Below are 20368 nucleotides of genomic sequence, written 5' to 3'. Positions count from 1 at the left end.
TTTGGTTGTATTGTTTCTTTATCTATAGCAATTGTCTGTCCTCTACTATCTATCTGGCCACCTACTACTTGTGTCAAATGAAGAGATCATCTAGCAAGTGACCCCTGACTTTGATTAGGACACTGATTGCACTATTACCTGATTGCATATTTGTATTCCTTGTAAAAGAGTCTGAACTACAAGAAGAAAGCATCTAAGCTCAATTTTGAATGAAATATTTTTGTTTTTTTTTGCAATAGATTCACCTCTCCTAGCACCTATATCACACCATCTTCTAGAAGTAAACAAGTGTAAGCCTTAAGTGAGATCTGATTTTGTCACTTATCATCTAGACACAAATGGACACAGAGCAGTCTTGTAAATAAACTTACAGATAAACAGGTAAAGGGCAAAGACCAAAGATTTCAAAACAAGGTTTATATGAATAACGTGTCCTCTCTATGAACTCTGTTTGACAGTGGATTGTGCACATATGGGTTTTCCAGAGCATAGGACAGGATATGTCAGTCAGAATAAGGTCATGAGCCCAAATGCTGACAACTACATTGCATGTGGAACACAGAGCTCAAATGCCAAGACTGGGACTCACCTTCTGGCATAAACCACCCACGAATCCCAGAGCCAGCAACTACCAGCAACTCATGAGAAATGAAGCTTGCCAGCACGGGTACAACCTGGAAAACAAATCAAGGACTGATTGGCCAGAAATTTATTCCCATGTAAGGAGTATGTTATTTGATTTCCATGCCATTGTTCTTCTTTTCAGAGGAGAAGCTGAGTTATTCAAGCTCAGTTTCTCTTTGTACTTATTCAGTTCATTAGTTAATGAAGGCTTCCTGATATTAGTTAAATTCAGCCACCATTCATCTACCTGTTCCAGAGTTCACAACAGATGCCCTCTGGCACTTCACAAAGACCAGAATCTGCCTCAAAACAGGAATAATATATCTTATGAAAATGGAGATGCTATTGTTCATATGCTTTACCCCTGACCTATTTCCTCTGCACTCACAGGGCTGACCTGTTCTCTATAATTTTATACTGACTAAAGCAGTAAAAGGCTGAAGTTTATTGTAATATTCCATCAGTCTTTGTTTAGCCAGAAAGGAGGAAACTGCATTCAATCTGTTTGGGTTCTTACTGAATAGTGAAGAGCTCTGTACTCATCCAAAAGCTGCAGGTTCCTCTTCCTCACTAGCAAACACTGATAGTCAGTTCCCTTCCTCAGGTCTTTTAATCCCTATTCTGCTACTACACACACCAGCTTCATTTATACCCCTACAGGTCACCTTCAGCTCTTCTCTTTCAGTCTTAATTAAAGCAAGTGGGTGCTGCCTACCTGTAAATCTTTCCCAGACTCAAAGCTGCTTCTTCTTCTCTTATTTCAGAGATGCTGATGCACACATTTTCATACTCCCAAACTGACTATCCTTGCTGGCAATCCTAACTCATTGTTTAACAGTTTGTACGGAGCAAACTCTGAATAACGCACTGATGTGTCAATTATGTGGGGTGGCCACAAACTGCTTGCTGACATTCTTGGCAGTGCCAACACACTGCCTGCCTCTTAGCTAACTTAAGTGCTGCTGATTGTTAAAAACTCCACATTGACACCATGAAATGTGGGAAAAGGTACAGAGCTGTGGACACCACCTCACTGTGGGAGCAAAGGGGAGCCCTGCTGGTGGAGTCTTACTGATATTCAATCCCCACAAAAAAACAGAGCTTATTCCTACTCAGAATGTAACTGATCCAAGGCTTTGCAAACTTCCTACTTAAAGATTAGAGACTGCCTGACTCTAACATGGGCCATCCCAACCGTCTCAGTGAATAATGGTGCTGATTATGGATCAAAGTCTGGTAACTCAGCTTTTCCATCAGCAAACCCACAGAGGGCTGCTTTCAGTCACCTTTCTGACCAGGGTGTAGGATTGCGCACCAGAAAGTTACCACGTCACTCACTTTCCGTGCTTGAATGTGAACTTCAGGATTCTGCCTTAAATATCCCCAGCTTAGGCATAACCCACTGCTCACTTGTTTTGAGAGCTTCTCTCCTGATTTGCTCAACACAGCAGACATAGTTATTTCCTAATTGCAGACAAGCTCCAGATGTAGGTCAGGGAGTATTTAGCTAGAGGAGGCTAATAAAACAAGTCCCCAAGTGATGGGCTTGTCTTTGTTTCCCTGACATTGCTTACTTTTGAACATCAGAGACTACGAGACTGTTTTGGTACAGGAAGTATGTTATGGCTGATGTAGCATAACAAATACTAGCTCTACATCCTTCTATTTAGGCTTCAATAATGTCAGAGGGCAGAAGTGACAATCAATGTACTTTGCATTCAGCAGAGATGACAGGCAGCTAAGAGCAATGGACAGACACAACATGGCAGAACAGAAGGTACTTGCCTGGAATAAATATCGTCTTTGCTCCAGGCCTTCAAGAAATAACATTTCCGGTTTAGATTAATTCGTAATGCACAATGTATGATTGCAGACCTTGCTTTTGTACACAGACCTGGCCTTAAACATTGTTTGAACTGGTGTTGTCAGTCCTTTCTTGATCATTAAATTTATTTCCTAAAACTTAAGAAGCGTAAATGAAAGGCAGCTTCTGAAAAACAGTATTCAACATTTTTATGGAAAGTAGGTTTCTGGCTCTGCTCTTACTAATGCACCCTTCAATCATAAATAATAAAACTGGTGAGTTCTATCTCTTTTTCAGAAAAGTTAGACGGAACTATCACCCAGTGTATACAAAATAGGGCTTCAAAGACACCCGCTCTGCAACATAATAGAAGAAATGGTACTGAATGATGGATGGGAATCAGTTAAACTGATTTCTGGGACACGTTGTGCATTAATAAATCAGAGGCTGTGTGTTCACTGAAAGAAGCGTAGGAGGCACATTAAGAACTTTTACAGGAGTAAAGAAAAAAAAAGTTAACACTGTATTTCAAAGGAACCTACAGGAGGATTAGTACTAAAATCTTTTTATGAGCACTAATTCTGAGCACTTACATGAAGATCAAGAAAATAGTCAGCTCCACAGGAAATCCTGGAAGTTAATTTTTTTAGAAGACACTGCCGCATTTCACTGCATTTAATGACAACCACGCGCTATTTCTGAAGCGCTCTTGCCCAGCTCACAGCAAAGGTATTAGTTCCAACACTGATTGCTAATTCTAACACTACAAAAACACCTTCCTGCTTAGCAAGAACACAGCTTCAGAAACCAAGAGAAAAGCACTGAAACTAGAATCAAATATACACCTTCATCATGGATCCCAAGAAGTGCTCGCTGCAACACTATATGGTGAGCAGAGAGAGAAGCCTACAAGTCCTCGTGACTTGAGTCTGCAGACAACCTCAGTGCTATCTTATCTTCACCTTCCAAGTGGCTGGCTGAACTACATTTAAAAAGGAGGAAGAAAAAAAAAGAAATAAAACTCCTCCCAACCTGAACCAAAGATTGACTCCTTGCAGCTCCCAGGGACACAGAACTTGTGTAGGCAGAGAAATTTCACCGGAAAAAGGAAAAAAAAACAGATATTTTGTCTTATTCATTTACAGAACGACCCTGCTGCTAATAGCACATTGAGGGTGCTGTTAGAGGCTACAGAGCAAAATGATTAAGACAACCATAGAACAGCTATATGCTAGGGAAACAACATTTCAGTTAATAAGACAAGATGGTGCAGAAGTCTGTGAACACAGAACCACTCTTCTGTCAATAAACTCTTACCCTGTTTTCCTACTTTATTCAATTACAGACTCTTAGAATAGATGTACCACCATATAGTGGGCTTATATACCATTCAGTTAAGGTAACCTAACCATAAATACTTCCATGATTTCAGTAAATTGGAAAAAAAAACACGGTAAGTGAATACAAAATATGTCCTTCATTTACTGTCATTGTAATATAGTCGAGCTACAACACAATCTTCATTTAGGCAGCTCTAGGTACTAGACCACTTTCAGCAATGGACATGTTATAGCACAAAGAAACACGGGTTTCTTGAAAGCACTCCTGCATCAAAAGCTTAGCATTGTTATGGTGTGTGCATTTTAATGGAGTGGATTGTGTTGTGTGTTCATCCTACAGCTCATAGGAGACACATTTTCTAGAAAGCTAGAGGTTAGACAGCATTCTTAAGATGAAGAGCAGGCTGTTATGAGAAAACATAAAAACATGATTTGAGACAACTAAACTAGAAATTTAGAAATATATTGTAAGGCTTATAAATAATTGAAAAGAGAATGTTCCAGAGTTTTGATGTGTCATAAAAGCTTAGTTTAGAAGGTGATGAAATTATTTCAATTAAACAGAACAAATGTCAGCCGTGAATGCCTAAGCATTTTAATGTATTCATCCTGTAAAAGTACGGTGCATGCTGAGGCACGGAGGTGGTAGGGGCTCGCACAAAGGCAAGTTATTTGTGAATATAATTTGGACTGTACAAGAAATACGTTCCCAGACTGAGGAAGAGTTTCTCAATACAAAATCTGTAAAAGCTCCAGTGTTGCAGTAGAAACACTGACTTCAGAATGACAATATACAAAGATGAGGATGCAAATGGTCCAAAGCTACCGAAACAGTTTGGTCATAGCAACAGAAAAAAAAACTTCTTTAACTTGATCCTAATGCATATAAAACAGTTTTGGAACAGACTGATTCCATCGTCTTAAATGGTAGCACTCCCCACCCTGTAAAGGATACAATATTTTGTCTAACATAGGAGAAATATCTAAGTACCTAGTCAGTCCAAAGACAACATTCCCCTCAAGCAAAAACATGAACAAGGCAAAGAAGCTACGCACAAACAAATACAGTGGGTAAACCTGGTACTCAGATTATTTCCCTTTAAGAAAAAGTGACCAGAGAAAGAAAATAATCAGAAGGCAACAAGCTTTAAAGTAAACAAAAACAACCTGCTGCTTGGGCACTTCAGAAACTATCAACTGTAGGACCCCAAAAGCACTTCAGAATACAGTTGGTTTTGATGCCATTTCTTCTTCTTTGAGCCTGATTCCCTCAACCAACCATATCATTGAACTTGATACCAGATTTATCATATTTGCTAAATAGTGAGCATACATTACATACAGGTGAGTAAACAACCTGTGATGGTGCCCAATACTCCAACCTGTGGAATCCAGAGATCCCAAGCTACAGACTGTGTCATATGCATGTATTCAGTATGCTGATGTACAATGTGCATTGTTAGTTATGATACATTTTCAATTTGGCTGCATCTAACAGCAGCACCATGGACTCAGCTGATGTTATATTACCTGTAGATGAAGGTCTTAGGAAGGTGGCTTTGTCACATTGTAGAGTGAGAACCAAAATCAGTACTTCAGGAAAGGTCTCTTTCAGGCAACTTCGTATTCTTACACATCTTCCTGTAGGAGAGCAAATAAATGGATGATACTTGTAGCTGCTCACAGCAGTTCCTAAACACCTAAGAACAAATGGATTTGAGTTATGACAATCATATCAAGCAGACAAACATACAGAAAAATATAATACAAGCTCGAAGCACTAAAGAAGAGTGTTTATTACTGGTATTTAGCTTCTCCCAGTATCTTCCAGTCATTCTATCCAGCCAAAAACCAAAGCTTCCAGATCATACAAATAAAACCTGATTCCTTTGCTCCACAGTAATAATAATGTACTGGACTATATTTCATAGAACTTATTTGTGTCCTACGAAACAGACTTTTCCATGACTGCCTGTTGTTAATAATCTCTCATGGGCTCACGGGAAACCTCAGTTTATGGCACAGCGGGAGAAATGTCTCCAAATAATAGTTTCATTTTAAACTTCTTTGGCAATCCAGCCAGGTGCACCAACCTCACTAAGGAACAGGGATAGAGTTCCATCTAAGAGACTGTCAGATGAGTGGTAACTCACAAAGCCAAGGAAAATGGGTATTTGGTAGGTAAAATCAGGCCTGTTGGAGACTTCACATGGGACAACTGGAAATATCAAAGGCTTGTTGAAGTGCAAGACTGAGCACAGCAAACTGAGAACAGACTACAGTAATAGCACTTAGGGAATGGTGGAAGCTGTTACACAATCATTACAAACAGAAAGAAGGCAAAACACTGCAGGTATTCAGCAGTTTGTAAGAAACAGCAGCCTCTGACAGGGTGTGAGCTATGTAGACAAAGAATGATTATGGATCTTCAGGCTACAAATGAAATTCATTCCTAGGATTCAAGTGGAGAGCAAGCCAAACTTTTGTGAAGAAAACTAGGAGGAGGTCTCTTCATCACACAGAGAGAGGAACAAATTGTGATACTTAAAAAAAAAAAAAAAAAAGTCATGAGAAGCATAGAAAAGGGGGGAAAAAATCTTTCAATAATAATTGATGAGTCCAGAATAATCAAATGAAACACTTGGAAAATTTAGATATATGCAGCCATAAGCATAAAGCATAAGCATAAAACTACTTAAATCTGCTTTTAATTTCTATTGTAATTTTTATCTGCCCAAAATGGCTATTAGAGTTTGCTGAACAGCACAGTCATTGATATGTTGATACATGATTACACAAGGCACAATGTCACATTTGGCAATCCAAATCCTAATTAATGAACAGTCCTTGAAATAATACTAACTCGAATGATCAAAATTTAAAGTGATGAGCTTGCAGAAGGAAGCAGCATCCCATGATTTAGCTGAAGAACTAGGAACGAAGGGGGAAGGGGGCAAAATAAGGGCTACCGGGGTTGAACGGTGCATTCAAGGGATTGTACCAAACTCCGTGGGCAATGATTGCAGAGTGCAAAAGGAGGGAGTAGGGCAGGGGGATGCTGGGGATGCCGCTGTTCTAGCGGATCCTGGATCGCTTATGAAGGTGGTGAGACGGACAGCCCGGCTGAAGTGCCTTTATACTAATGCACGGAGCCTGAGTAACAAGCAGGAGGAACTGGAAACTGTGATGCACTCTGAAAATTATGACATTGTTGCTATCACAGAAACATGGTGGGATGACTCCCACAATTGGGATACTACCATCGATGGCTATAGACTCTTTAGGAGAGATAGGCGAGGTAGGAAGGGTGGGGGAGTTGCTCTTTATGTCAGAGATTGGATAAACTGTGAGGAGCTCCCCATGAGAAACAGTCAAGAACAGGTTGAGAGCCTGTGGGTTAGGATTAGAGATGGGACTAATAAAGGACAGCTGGTATTAGGGGTATACTACAGGCCACCTGATCAAGGTATTAGGGGTATACTACAGGCCACCTGATCAAGGGGAGGCTGTTGACGAGGCTTTCTTGCTCCAGATGCGTGAGGCGTCTGGCTCACAGGCTCTTGTCCTGGTGGGAGATTTCAACCATCCGGACATCTGTTGGGAAAACCACACGGCGAGCTGCAAGAGCTCCAGAAGGCTCTTGGAATCCATTGATGATAGCTTTCTGGTTCAGGTATTGGATAGACCGACCAGAGGTCAAGCGTTGCTGGACCTGCTGCTCACCAACGCTGAGGAGATCATCAAAGGCGTCAAGGTTGGAGGCTGCCTGGGCTCCAGCGATCATGCCCTGGTTGAGTTTGTGATCTCAAGCGATGTGGGCCTGGCAAAGAGCAGGACCAGGATGCTCAACTTTAGAAGAGCAGACTTCAAGATACTCAATGGAATGCTGGCCAAGATCCCCTGGCGCGCTGCCCTCAAAGATAAGGACGTTGAGGAGAGCTGGCTGCTCTTCAAGGATGCCCTCCTGGCAGCACAAGAGGTCTCCATTCCCCTGATTAAGAAAGTGGGCAGGAGAGGTAGAAAACCGGCATGGCTCAGCAAGGACCTGCTGAGAGAACTGAGGGTGAAGAAAGGAGTGTACAAGCTCTGGAAACAAGGCTGTGTCACCCGGGAAGAATACAGGGATGCCGTCCGGACTTGCAGACGTGGGATCAGGGAAGCCAAGGCGCAGGCAGAACTGAACTTGGCAAGGGACATGAAAAACAATAAGAAAACCTTCTACGGGTACATTGGCCAGAAGAGACAGGCCAAAACAGGCGTACCTACTCTGGTAAATTTAAAAGGAGAAATGGCTTCAACAGATGAAGAGAAAGCTGAAGTGCTGAATGAGTTCTTCACCTCGGTCTTCACTGGTGGCCAGGATTCTAGTCTTTTTCACGTCCCTAAGCCCTGCACCCCCAAACCTCAATGTGGGGACCAAGGAGGTAAATCCCTCCCCACTGTAAGGGTAGAGCAAGTCCGAGAGTGCCTCCTTAGACTGAATGAGTATAAGTCTATGGGGCCAGATGGCGTGCATCCCAGGGTCCTGAAGGAGCTGGCTGAGGTGGTTGCTGAGCCGCTCTCCATCATATTTGAGAAGTCGTGGCTGTCAGGTGAGGTCCCGGATGATTGGAGGAAGGGTCACGTCACTCCCATTTACAAGAAGGGGAGCAGGGAGGACCCGGGTAACTACAGGCCGGTGAGTCTCACCTCTGTGCCTGGGAAGATGATGGAACAGATCCTCCTGGACAACATGCTCGATCACATAAAGAACAAGCACGTGATCCTAGACAGCCAGCATGGCTTCACGAGGGGAAGGTCATGCTTAACTAATCTTGTGGCCTTCTATGATGGAGTGACGGCGTTGGTGGACGAAGGGAACGCAACCGATGTCATTTACCTGGACCTGAGCAAGGCCTTTGACATGGTCCCCCATCACATCCTCATCTCCAAATTGGAGGGAAGTGGATTTGATGGGTGGACAACTCGATGGATAAGCAATTGGTTGAAAGGCCGCAGACAGAGGGTGGTGGTCAATGGCTCTATGTCCAGGTAGAGGCCGGTAACGAGCGGTGTCCCCCAAGGGTCTGTCTTGGGACTGGTGCTCTTTAACATCTTTATTAATGACATAGATGAGGGAATGGAGTGCACCCTCAGCAAGTTTGTTGATGACACCAAGCTGAGTGGTGCAGTCGATACGGTGGAGGGAATGGATGCCATTCAGAGGGACCTCGACAGGCTGGAAAGCTGGCTCAGGTGAACCTAATGAGGTTCAACACGGCAAAGTGCAAGGTTTTGCACATGGGCCAGAAGAACCCCAGGCACCTGTACAGGCTGGGAGGAGTGGTCCTTGAGAGCAGCTCGGCAGAGAAGGACCTGGGGGTCCTGATGGACGAGAGACTCAACATGAGCCAGCAGTGCGCTCTGGCAGCCTGGAAAGCAAATGGGATCCTGGGCTCCATCAGGAGAGGGGTGGTCAGCAGTGATAGGGAGGTGATTGTCCCTCTCTACTCTGCTCTTGTGAGGCTCCATCTGTTGTACTGTGTCCAGGTGTGGAGCCCTCAGTACAAAAAAGATATGGAGATTTTGGAAAGGGTCCAGAGGAGGGACAGGAAGATGATCAGGGGGCTGGAGCACCTTCCCTATGAGGACAGGCTGAGGGAGTTGGGTTTGTTCAGCCTGGAGAAGAGAAGGTTGCGGGGTGACCTCATTGCAGCCTTTCAATACCTGAAGGGTAATTGTTTAGTTTGTGGAAGATTGTGGAATTTTAGTTTGTGGAAACTGAAAAATTGTACTGTTTGATACGTGGGTTTTGAAGGGAATGGGACAAACTGCTTTGATGGTATAAGAAAGTGTAATTGCTATTGGTATACAGAAGTATAATTGAGGGTGTGTCAAAGTGTAACTGAAGGTACAAATAGTGAAATCGTGTACAAAGGAAAAAGAGTTAAAGAGAAAGTGAGTTTATGTGTGCTGGTATGAGAGCAACCTCCTGTATTGTTTCCCCCCCCCCTTGCAAGAACTCTTGGAGTGAGACAGAGCCGGGTACGGAGACTGTTGCTGTAAGCAGCAAAGGGGGGAGGTGGGGAGGAGGGGGCAATGGAAGTGAGAATAGCCTTCATGTGCAGAGATGTAGGAAACCTGAAATCCCAGTGTTAGCACTGGACACCTGGAGAGAAGGAGGTGAAACTGAAATAGGATGTTAGTAGTTTATGTAATGATGAGAGTTTGGAAAGTGAGAAAGTTTGGGACAGACAGAGGCTGGAGGAGTAAGGACTGGCAAGGTATAACAGGGATGTCAGGACTGAAAAGAGGTGAACGATATGAAAACAAAACAAAACTGCTTGACAAACAGATAGTAAGGGAATTGGTGATAATAACAGCTGTTACTGTTGTGGTGCCAGAATAGGGCCGTAGGACCCAGAGATCCCCTCAGGGAGAGGTTGGGGGAGTGGGGGCTTGAAGTGCCCAGGGAGGGCTCCGCCCCACTGAAAGGAAAGCAGTGTGCAAACTGCAACGGGAAATTGCATCTAGGGAAGCAGGATAAAGAGATTTATTTTCTGGTGGATATGGGTGCTTCTTACTACTCATAGATGGTTTTGTAACAGTAATAGAAGCTACTGCCCAACAAGAAAAGGTTTACGTTTTTTTTGGATTAATTAAATATAAACTAAGTAGGAATACAGAAATTCTTGTACCTGCCAGGTTGCTCTGGCAAGAAATTTAATAAAACTGGAGCTAAGGGTCCAACAATATTGACTGTTTAAAAACTGTAAGTCTGACATTAGCACAAATGGGGAAAAACAATGTTGTACCCCAGGAGTCACAGCAATATCAAACATGATGCACTTAGGGGTGTGGGCATCAGGGCCAAACATGAAGCCCTGAATAGAAGTTAAAAGCAAGAGATTGCCCAGTCAGGGTAAAGTGGTACCCTATAAGGATACATAACTGTAGAAGGATAGAAGACTTTCTGGAGTTTGGACTCCAATTTTGCAAAAATTTTTGATAGCAAGTGCTGTAGTTTGGTACAACACTTGAAGGCAAGTAATAGAATTGTTGAATGCATACACTCAGTGGTGGCAAATCCATGCACTTTATTAACCCAGTTAAGGAATGAATAGGTGGAGTTTACCTTCTGGATTTGAAGGATGTTTCTTCTGCCTGCTTTCTGTATCACGGCTTTACAAGTCGGTGTGCAGGTTTGGAGGAGCTATCCCCCTTGCACCCGGCGCTGCGCAACGCTGGAATAAACATACCTGCTTTACAACCCATCTCTGGATTATGGAGTTTGATTCCGCAAGTCAGCTAAACATTTGTGGTTGGTTTTTCTTTTCCCTAAACAAAGCAACCTGTTTTCTGCACTTGCTGTGCCTTACAAAAATGCACAGAAATTAGGCAAGCCTGAGACTCACCAAACACCACATGTGACATTTTGTAACAGGTCAGTTTTGCAGCAGAGAACCACATATAATTATACCAAGTGTGCAACTACTTTTCCCATGCAGCAACAGGCAGCAATGAGGCTGTTCTCATAATAAAAATACCATTTGAAAAGTAGTGTAATTAAGTGTATATCATGATGTACCCAGTAGCAACGAGAGCTCTATTAACAGCTTCTGGAACAAGTAGATCACTCCCATCCCCTGCAATGACTTTGCCTCCAATATCGCATGGCTGATAAATTGCAGTCTTCTGGATATGAAATATTTGCAAGTAATTTGCAAACTGCAGCTAATCAGAACCGTCTTCCATATTGTCACCAACCACTTCAGGCAGCATTGTTCCATTTTGACATCTGGCTATGAGGCATTCATGCACGGCATTCACATACATAGGTCAATAAATAGGAAGGAGGGTGATTTCAAGTACTTATGCTTCCATCAGTTTCTTCTGTGTACCTGTGCAGTAGCTGCCCATCTCACCTGGTAGGTACGAATGCTGTTTTCTACTCCAGGTCAATAAAAGCCTCCATGTTGACATCCACATGCAGATTTGTCCAGATAACACCATGGAGAAAAGCTTCTAAAAGTCAGTTCAAGTTTTTAATGAGATTGCTGAGCATAAAACCACATGATTCCCATGATTTTTCACAGATTGTTTTCTGCAAACCTGGATCTCACAAGCCTACAAGCAAGGAGAAAGCTTATCGGCACAGCAACAAATAGTACGACTGTGGGTTTTTTTAAATACAATCAGTATATTGTTCTATCACCAGCTGCTTTTAAGGCAATTCACTCCCATCAAACTCTCAAATATTCACCCAAGTCGGCTTTCATCCATGTTTTTACCTCCTGAGCAATTGAATCTATAGGAACTATTGGACTTGGAGACAACACAAGGACATACTGCCAGCTGAGAACCTTTCAGCTAATTCATCCAACAGCATCTAAAGGTTCGAAGCTCACTGAGGGGGAGAACAGGATTTGGGATATTAGAATTCCCCCCAAATGTATTGGGTTTATTTTTCTAAGTTTATTAATTTAAAGCTGAATTTGCACAAGTGAGGGAAAGCACCTTTCTTCCACACTGAGGAATTGGCACCATCTTCTCTCCAAAGAAAATTCTTTAAAAAGGCCCAAAAATTAAGTATACATAAATATTAATGTGTATTCATGCTCTTCTCTCTGCCAGAGTTCTGCTAAGTACACCAGTCACATGAAAAAAGCAAGCCAGGCCATCCTGAACAAGTACAGTTATTACTGCACAATGGGTAAATAGCAATCAGTCCTAGAGATACTGTTCCTATACAGGGGAGGCAAGACAAAAATAAATAAACCCTTAACCACAATAAAATCCAAACCCAGTTTAAGAAAGCTTGTATTTATTTCAGCCTCAATGGAGTCAGTTTGAAACTGTCAGAGAGACACTGTACACCTATATACAAATTTAAGAACACAACGGAGTAACTGTTACTGTTTATTAACAACCAGTTTTAATAATACGATAAAAGTATGTCCTGAGAAAGGGGAACAAACATGCTTCTTCAAGGTTTTTTAGCTGTTCTTGATCTCAGCCGTCGCTTGATGATCAGATGATCACTTTCCTTCTTTTGTTCCTCAGATTCCTGAAGAAAACATTTCAAAAGTTACTCATCTTTTCACACAAGACTGACAAGCTCTTCTTGACCCACGCAAACATATTTCTTCCCCTAAATGGATTTCAGAATGGCATTTGCTTATTATATTTTATTCAGAAAACTATGGGATACCGAGATCATTTTAATGCAGCTTAATCACAAGGAACAAATATGGAGAATGTACAAAATCCTGTTTATCTTAAAAAAGCACACACATCTGAGGAAAGCCTGAAGGCAGCTTTCATTTTGAAATACTTGTTTTCAAAAGAGTATTATAATACTTGTTTTGTGAAACATGAAGCGTTCAGAAAACATTTTTAGCCTCAATCCCTGTAGCTATGACTTGCCCAGAATTTCAGTTCTTGGTTCAGTTCCATGTTCTCAGAACTACAGTGAGAAAAGAAATTGTCTCATCTTCTTCATCCTCTAACAAAAAAAATATAACATTTTGGTTTCTGCCCCTATCATTCGTCAAATCATCAAAGAATTCAGAGGGATATTACAGTATGGGCAAATGATCACTTTGCTGAACAGAAAAAGGACTCTAATATAATTAAAAGATGCAGTTCCAACAGAGCAAGAATGTTCTTAGCACAATAGCTGCCGACAGAGTCATGAAACTGGCACATCAGATCCTTTGCAAGTTGGCTTAGACAGGAGATCATAGTTTAAGCATACCTAAAAAGCTGTCTAAGTTGTGCTGTAGAAAAGCGTGTAGTAGAATAATCCCACTCCAACACACTGAAATTATCTATGATTCCAAATTAGAAGACATCTCCGTGATTGCTACATCACCTACTTAGTAAACTGTAAGCCAGCCAAACACAGAGATCTTTGAGGACAAAATAAAACAGAACAGCAGGAAGACCAACAAGAATGACTTGGTAGAATAAAGAAATACCTCAGTACTTTCAACCTCCTCCTGCAAATAGATGAAACCTCCAGTCTGTTTGGACTCCTTAGTAGTTTATTTTAAGCCAAGACTACAGTATAATCGCTTACCGAAGAAGCAGGTATATCTAGAGGGCCAGAAACGACAGTTGAATACAGCTTCCTTTTACATCGTTTTGGCTTGGTCTCTCCTTCTTCGAGACTTTCAGGTTCGTTTGATTTAGGAGAACTTACTGCTGACATCAGCTTCTTGGCTAGAAGAAATTTGTTTTGATACATAAACCAATCGACTTACTGGTTTTGTGAGTCTTTAAATCACTGAATGCAAAAAAAGCTTCGTAACAAACTTGGTTTATAAATGACACGTAAAATTTAAGTGAAAATACTCAGAAATTGTATTTGTTCATCGAGGTTCTTTATTGCTTCTATAGCTGAAACAGTTTATAGCTTCAGGTACGGCAGCTTAAAGCACGCATTAAAATGGAGTATGAAAGACAATCATGGCTCAGAAGTCGCTGGAAGTCAGAAACTTCAGCAGGAGTTAAACAACAGGCCTAACTTTCGTGCTGACAGAAGCACAAGACAGAACCAACTTTCTCTGTATACTTGTAGGTTTTCACAAATGTAATAATGAATCTCTGAAGAGACGAATAAATGCATTTACTTCATAAATCAAAGGACAACTTAACATGGCAGACAAGTCTCAGAACACATACATTAATAGCCTACAGCAGAAACAAGCCATTCTACAATGTCTAGAAAACATGGAATAAAACTTATTCTACACCAACCTTTAGAGTGTATAATAGAAGGAGAGCTTTGAATAAAATCTCCAACTTTTTGCAGTGTTTCATCCTTCTTTTTAGTCAGTCTTGAAGCATGTACTCGCTTTCTCAGGAAGTAGTCTTTTCCGGATTTCTGTTCAACAGAGATGTGAACATGTGAAACAAGAGCATTGTTTAAACTTCATTTTAGTTCAACGTTATTTTAAGTTGACATTTTGAGCTTTACTACTGACACCTCTGTTCATTATGCTGATGATACCACAACGGCAAGTAATGTAGACAATTTTATACCCTTTAGGGAGTTGTCAAAATCTCAGCTATTTCAAGGCATAGGTTTCTTACAGTTTCTTAATAAGGCAGTAGTTTCTTTAAAAGTAGCTCCCAAGCTGTGGAGTTGTTTCTTACATAAGCTGTTCTAATTACATAAAATAAACAAACATACAAAACAGAAGACAACAGATGGGAAAAATCTACTACTCATACTCTGACCATGCCAAGGATACTGCTATCACATGTGAACATCTGTTTTTAATAACTGCCATGCATATTAATGATATGAACCTTAGTTTAATACAAGGGCTTCACTTACAAAAGCACACGATAATACACTAAAGCTTCTCTTCCCAACTATTCAGTGTGCAATATCCTTCCCTCCAAATCATTACATAGTACAGCCATTACACGCTCTGGGGACAGACTGACTTGCCCTTTGGTTAGCTTATGGAATTTAATAGGAAGAGCTCATAAGCATGTAAGATTCCCATTCAGGTATACACATAAGGATAAGACACTGCTTCTTTCGTGTGACCACACAATTACAGGAAGTCCCAAGCTAGCTTCAAAACTAGAAAAAAAAACAACCATTTTCTCGTCACTTGCAGAGGGTGAATTAAAAGCCATGACAGATTTTGTATTTTTCGTGTTCTCACTTTTCACAAAATCCTGGGAAAATAAGACAAGTTTCAGCCATGATTCTTTTGGAAAGAACAATTGATGTCACAAAAGTGAACACTTTAAACACTTTTGCTAATAGTAGGGAAGTATCTGCTAGTGGTAACTATTCCACTGTAAATCAAATAATAAATAAGCATTCAATTATAAAAACAGGACATTAAGATATCAGTATTAGACATCTCATGATGTCTAAAAAGCTGATTTATGTCTACAGGTTTCAAAGAAAATACACAATGGAGTTAAGAGAAATTCCCTTCTCTTAAACCATTATCACTGAGCTTGGCTATTAGTTTTGTTCATTAAAGCAGTTCATTGATTAAATTCTTCAACTACTTTACTGAGGTAGAAATAGCATTTTTTTAATGCTTAAATGAGAATGGTAAAAAGGCATCAGATATTTTGTTTTCTGTTGGGTCTAGGTCATACCTCATCCATGTCATCACTTCTTTTCTTTTTTGCCTTAGGCATTTTCACTCCTAAAGGTATCATGCTGCCGTGCTGCTTTATCTCCATCTTATCAGGTTGCAGAGGTGTCAGTGGGATTTCCAGCTCCGGTTTTGGGAACCGACTAGTTTTGCCATATTCTGCGGACACTCCAGAAGAGTCGAGGACAGTTTCCAAATGCTCCTGATAGCACAGAAGAATTTTAAGTGCAAGTGTTAAGGTAGCCATGAGATTAAAAAGCTATAAAGCATCTGGAAAAGGATATGTAAGCATTCAATTTTCCTGCTGTAAGAACACTTGTAACAGAAGGAGTCTATTTCAGTTACAGCAGAGTTTTACCCTTCTTTCCTAGAACTTGTTACATTTAAAATTATTTCCAATCTATGATCCCAAAAAGAGTTCTCCATGTTAAACTGAGCCTGATACTTTACAAGTCATTTTTTCTCAAGGGCACAGACAACTACACTTTTTTTAAATAGAGAATGGTGGTAGAACTGACACGATTTTCTTCATCTCAACTCTGCTGTGTCAGAACTGGGCAGGAACAGGAGCATTTGATTCAAGTGTTCGATTAACTTCCAGCTTAATCTTAGGGAATTTGCCCTTCCTCTTCTACACTAGAGATGTTATTTACATAAGTAAGGTCCAGCTGGCAAGGTGCAAGCCCAGTACAAGTCATTAAAGAACTCCATTGCTATCTTTTCCCTGGAGAGAATACAGACATTCAAGCAATGACACCGTACTTAAGCTGAAGGCTATCATGTTCCTGCTCATGGTCAAATGGCAGCAAATGCACAGCTAAGTGACAGGGAAATGTCAGTATGCATTTCCCCAGCAGCACTTACTGTCCACAATCCACCCAATCCTGTTTTTTTCAACAGGAACAACAAAGTCAGAACTGAGATCACCTGGACTCCTCCTTCTCTATGGCAGGAATTCAGCTAGCATATCAAAAATGAGTTCAGATGCTGGTTGAACACATGGAAGACAGGCTGCTGGGGACATCAGAAAATGGTAGATGGCTGCTTCTACTGCTGCTAGTAACTAGCAAACTCCAGTGTCCCAAACACAGACTAGCAGCTTTTACTACTTACACTGTTCTGACCCCCTGAGGGGAGTCTTCTTCCTCTCGAAAAGTTACCAAAGACTGTAGAAAGACAAAAAGTAGTCAGAGCCACTTTATCAGGCTCTGCTAAGAATCTGAATGGAGTATCACCACCCACTGTATTTCCAAGAATTAAGTTGGTTAATAAATACTTTGTTTTTAAAATATATGTAACTGCTATTTTATGAAAGTTAGCAATTAAAAACTTATATAGGAATGATTAACATCAACTGCTAACAAAACAATATCCAGAAATCCTGCAGAGGAAGAAAATAAGTTCAATTTGCTGTGCCCGTTTCAGTGGCTCCATGAATTTTTTCCAAGTAACTTATCTAATCTTGAGCCACTTCATAAGCATTAACATGAGGAGAGTTTTCAACAGCACCTGACAAAAATTCATCACACAATTGTTTCAACAGCTTTTATTCCTATCAAAGGCTATAAAAACAGGTGATCTGATCACCTTGAAAGGGATAAATAAATTGAAACTTGGGAATTGTTTAGAGAACATGAGATCTTTTCCTACTCATTCCTTATCAAAAGCAATACAATCACAACATTTTCAGATCTGAAGTTTCATACTAACCTCAGATTCATTTAATGAAGTGAGGCTCCTAGTACATGGACGTGACAAATAATTGTCTTCAGCTTTGCATCTTAATGGAATACTTTCTCCAGTTTTAGTTTTGCTTTGTTGTTTCCTAGGCTGTAAATATTTAAAAGGAGTAAAGATTAGGCTATGCATTAGACCTCCAAAATATCTCGAGTTTTCTAAAGTTACAGTTCTCAAGCTCAGACGCCACATGAACACGTAAGCTGAAACACAGCACAAGTGTGGGAAGGTAGTAACATCTATTCATTGTGTGATCTTCAGATACACACTACTGGGTCTCACTAACAGTTTCAGGCAGTATTCTACCTCCAAAAGAGAGAAAGCGAGACATTATTTAGGGACAAAATCTGTAACGCTGGTCGTTTTGTCATCCATTCCCCCCATACTCTGCACGCTCACAGCTGCTATGTTAGAACACCAAAGGCTAAACCTCTGCCTAATCTTCAGCATCCACATACGAATACATGGAAAACTGCATGGAAAAGTTCCATAATGTACACAGAGAGATGGTGTTCTAGTAAATAAAATATTTTTGAGAAGATGAGAGCTCATGCTTGAGTGGAAGACAAAAAGAACCAACAAGTACTCATCACTGAATATGTAGTTAAAGGACTATATGCTAAGAAAAATGATTCTAGCTCCAGTATCTCCTAGGAAAACAGAAGAACAAAAAGGGGTTAACAAGATGTTAAGTACTGACTTTCTATAAATATAATCATACCTTTTCATTTACAGAGTCATTCCTTCTACTTTGTCTTTCTTCAAGTAAAGGTATTTCTGGCAAACACTGAGGGCTACTGTGGTTAATGCGTTGTTTTAATTCCTTTATAAAGTCATCTTTGTCAGCCAGTTCTTTTCTTAACACTTCTATCACAGTTGCATTATCCTAATAAACAGTAAAAACTGCTGAGTTGTGGGACTGGCAAAAGGAATTAACACACACAAGCAGTATTGCAATTACTTAGTAGCATCAGTTTTAGAATTGCAGGCTAGAACACTTAACTATTCAGGAACAGTAACATTTCACGGATTTGTACGGTCACTGTTACAAGTGCAGTAGTCACAGAATTGCCTGGGAAGTTGTAATACAATATATTTTGATTCTTCTATTTTACTTATGTGCTTCAGCCTTCATCTCCCTTAAGATATAATAACCCGAGCTTTTATTTGTTCCCAAATCCTCGGTACTGTGAGAAAGTCGGCAGTTGTAGGGGAAGTTTTGCTATGAGAACATCTTTCTTCTCAGAGAAAGTGAATCCAAACATTCTCAAAAGAGCACAACTCATTTAGTCTTCTGTTTAGCTTCTGAAATTCTATGCTATGGCTTAGATTGGCTATCCTGATTAAAAGCTGGATGTTGAAATAAGAAATGCAACTTCCAGAGATCATCCCCCCTCTGCTTTTTGATGCTTCCCTTAATCTCTCTCCACGTCCCCTTCTGTCTTTCCATGCCATTGTAGATACTACCTCAGAGAAAGCAAAGAAAGTAAGAAACCTGAGACAGAACTACTGTCTGAGTATTGAGCCTAGCTTGGGATCTGGAAATGCTGTGAATTATCAGAAAAAGCTACAGATGTCCAGTCTGATTGTAGGATCATAAGCATCAAACTGACATCTGCTTATCTGAACTACTGAAAAAATTGAAATTTTAGTAATTAACAGAAATTCTGTTTCTGAAGAACAAAAATAAAAGCTGGTGCTTTTTTTGGTTAGTCGCACATGATGTCAATACAACAGTGTTCAAGAACAGAACCACACCCAGAATACAAAGAGCAGGTACAGGAGTCTTACAGAATTTATGGGTAGCTAATAAGGTAGGAGGAAAGGAGAGCTGACCTTGCTTGAATCCTTTAAGGCAGATTGTCTCAGTTCTGCTATTTCTGTCTCTTTTTGTATGACATTAGAAGCCAAAGTTTTGAGCTGTTTTTCCAAAGCTTCTACTAACTGATCTCTCTCCTCACGCCACTTTTGAATATTATGGTCCTTTTCCTCCAGCTCCTATATTTCATGTTGAAAGAAAAGCATACACAGTAGAAACAAGCAGAATCGTTAAGACAGCCTAGAATTAATAAGTTTTTCATATAGCATAAATAAGGACTCAAGCTGATAAAAAGAGTTTATGGTAAGACATTTCAATTAACATATCGTGATGTCACTCAACAAGATCAGGTTACATGCATGTATTACATATGTATTTACTATGCAGATTATTGTATTTAAAGCAATCTGCCAGTGCTCTGTAGTGACTAATTATTTGAATATCTTTCATGGTCTACCACTAATTTCAGTTGGCCACTTTCATTTTGCTCCAATTTTTTTTTTTTTTTTTTTTGACCTTTTTCCTGTTGCTTGGAAAACCTGCATCATTCATTTAATAAAAATTAAGAGCAAGAAAAATACCTGTTTAAGTTGTTGGATAGTATAGTCTTTATAATCCAGCTCATCCTTAAACTGGTTATTAATCCTTTCAAGTTCTTCCATCTTGTTCCTGAGGGATTCCTCCACAGAACGCATCGTGGACACCTGTAATGTAAGCACAGCTCACGGTTCATTAAAAGACTTCTGTAATCCAACCTGGCCAAATACTTCTTTGTTAAATAAAGAGGAATTCACAAACAAGTGCTGAGTAGGAAAACGACAGCAAGTGCAAGGTTACCAAGGAAGACATGAATTCATTTTTAAGCTTCAATTTTCCACCCCAAGCACACCCAATAAACTTTCAGACTAAGATCCTGCAAAATGGGTTTTAA

The 20368-nt window shown here is 40.4% G+C and overlaps 2 protein-coding genes and 1 long non-coding RNA gene across 3 annotated transcripts in view; all 3 read right to left on the bottom strand.

The window, feature by feature from the left end:
* LOC146752328 (nuclear pore complex protein Nup153-like) overlaps positions 1–5446 on the bottom strand; it is a 128269-nt gene extending 122823 nt beyond the window's left edge. Inside the window, exons 1-2 of the mRNA XM_085532009.1 lie at positions 5299–5446; positions 590–674 (exon numbers count right to left, since the gene is read on the bottom strand). The gene's annotated coding sequence lies outside the window, so the exon portion shown is untranslated. The remainder of the gene's footprint in view (positions 1–589; positions 675–5298) is intronic.
* A 7191-nt stretch (positions 5447–12637) lies between these two features.
* On the bottom strand, positions 12638–14624 carry LOC146752327 (uncharacterized). Its single transcript, XR_014940668.1, has 3 exons — positions 14509–14624; positions 13829–13971; positions 12638–12814 (listed from the first exon to the last, which is right to left on the bottom strand). It is a non-coding gene; the product is annotated as an uncharacterized LOC146752327 (long non-coding RNA).
* A 3694-nt stretch (positions 14625–18318) lies between these two features.
* Positions 18319–20138, bottom strand: LOC146752326 (uncharacterized). Its single transcript, XM_085532031.1, has 3 exons — positions 20019–20138; positions 19455–19616; positions 18319–18504 (listed from the first exon to the last, which is right to left on the bottom strand). Exons 1-3 carry the CDS (start codon positions 20130–20132, stop codon positions 18334–18336), a joined length of 447 nt encoding a protein of 148 aa, XP_085388157.1. The 5' UTR covers positions 20133–20138; the 3' UTR covers positions 18319–18333.
* Positions 20139–20368: the final 230 nt, after the last annotated feature.

This window comes from Coturnix japonica, unplaced genomic scaffold (genome assembly GCF_054131305.1).
Source record: "Coturnix japonica strain WE unplaced genomic scaffold, WE-NBRP24 Scf046, whole genome shotgun sequence".
NCBI classification, from domain to species: Eukaryota; Metazoa; Chordata; class Aves; order Galliformes; family Phasianidae; genus Coturnix; species Coturnix japonica.
The sequence above is the reverse complement of the archived record's forward strand: the minus strand, read 5'-3'. Positions and strand labels throughout refer to the sequence as shown.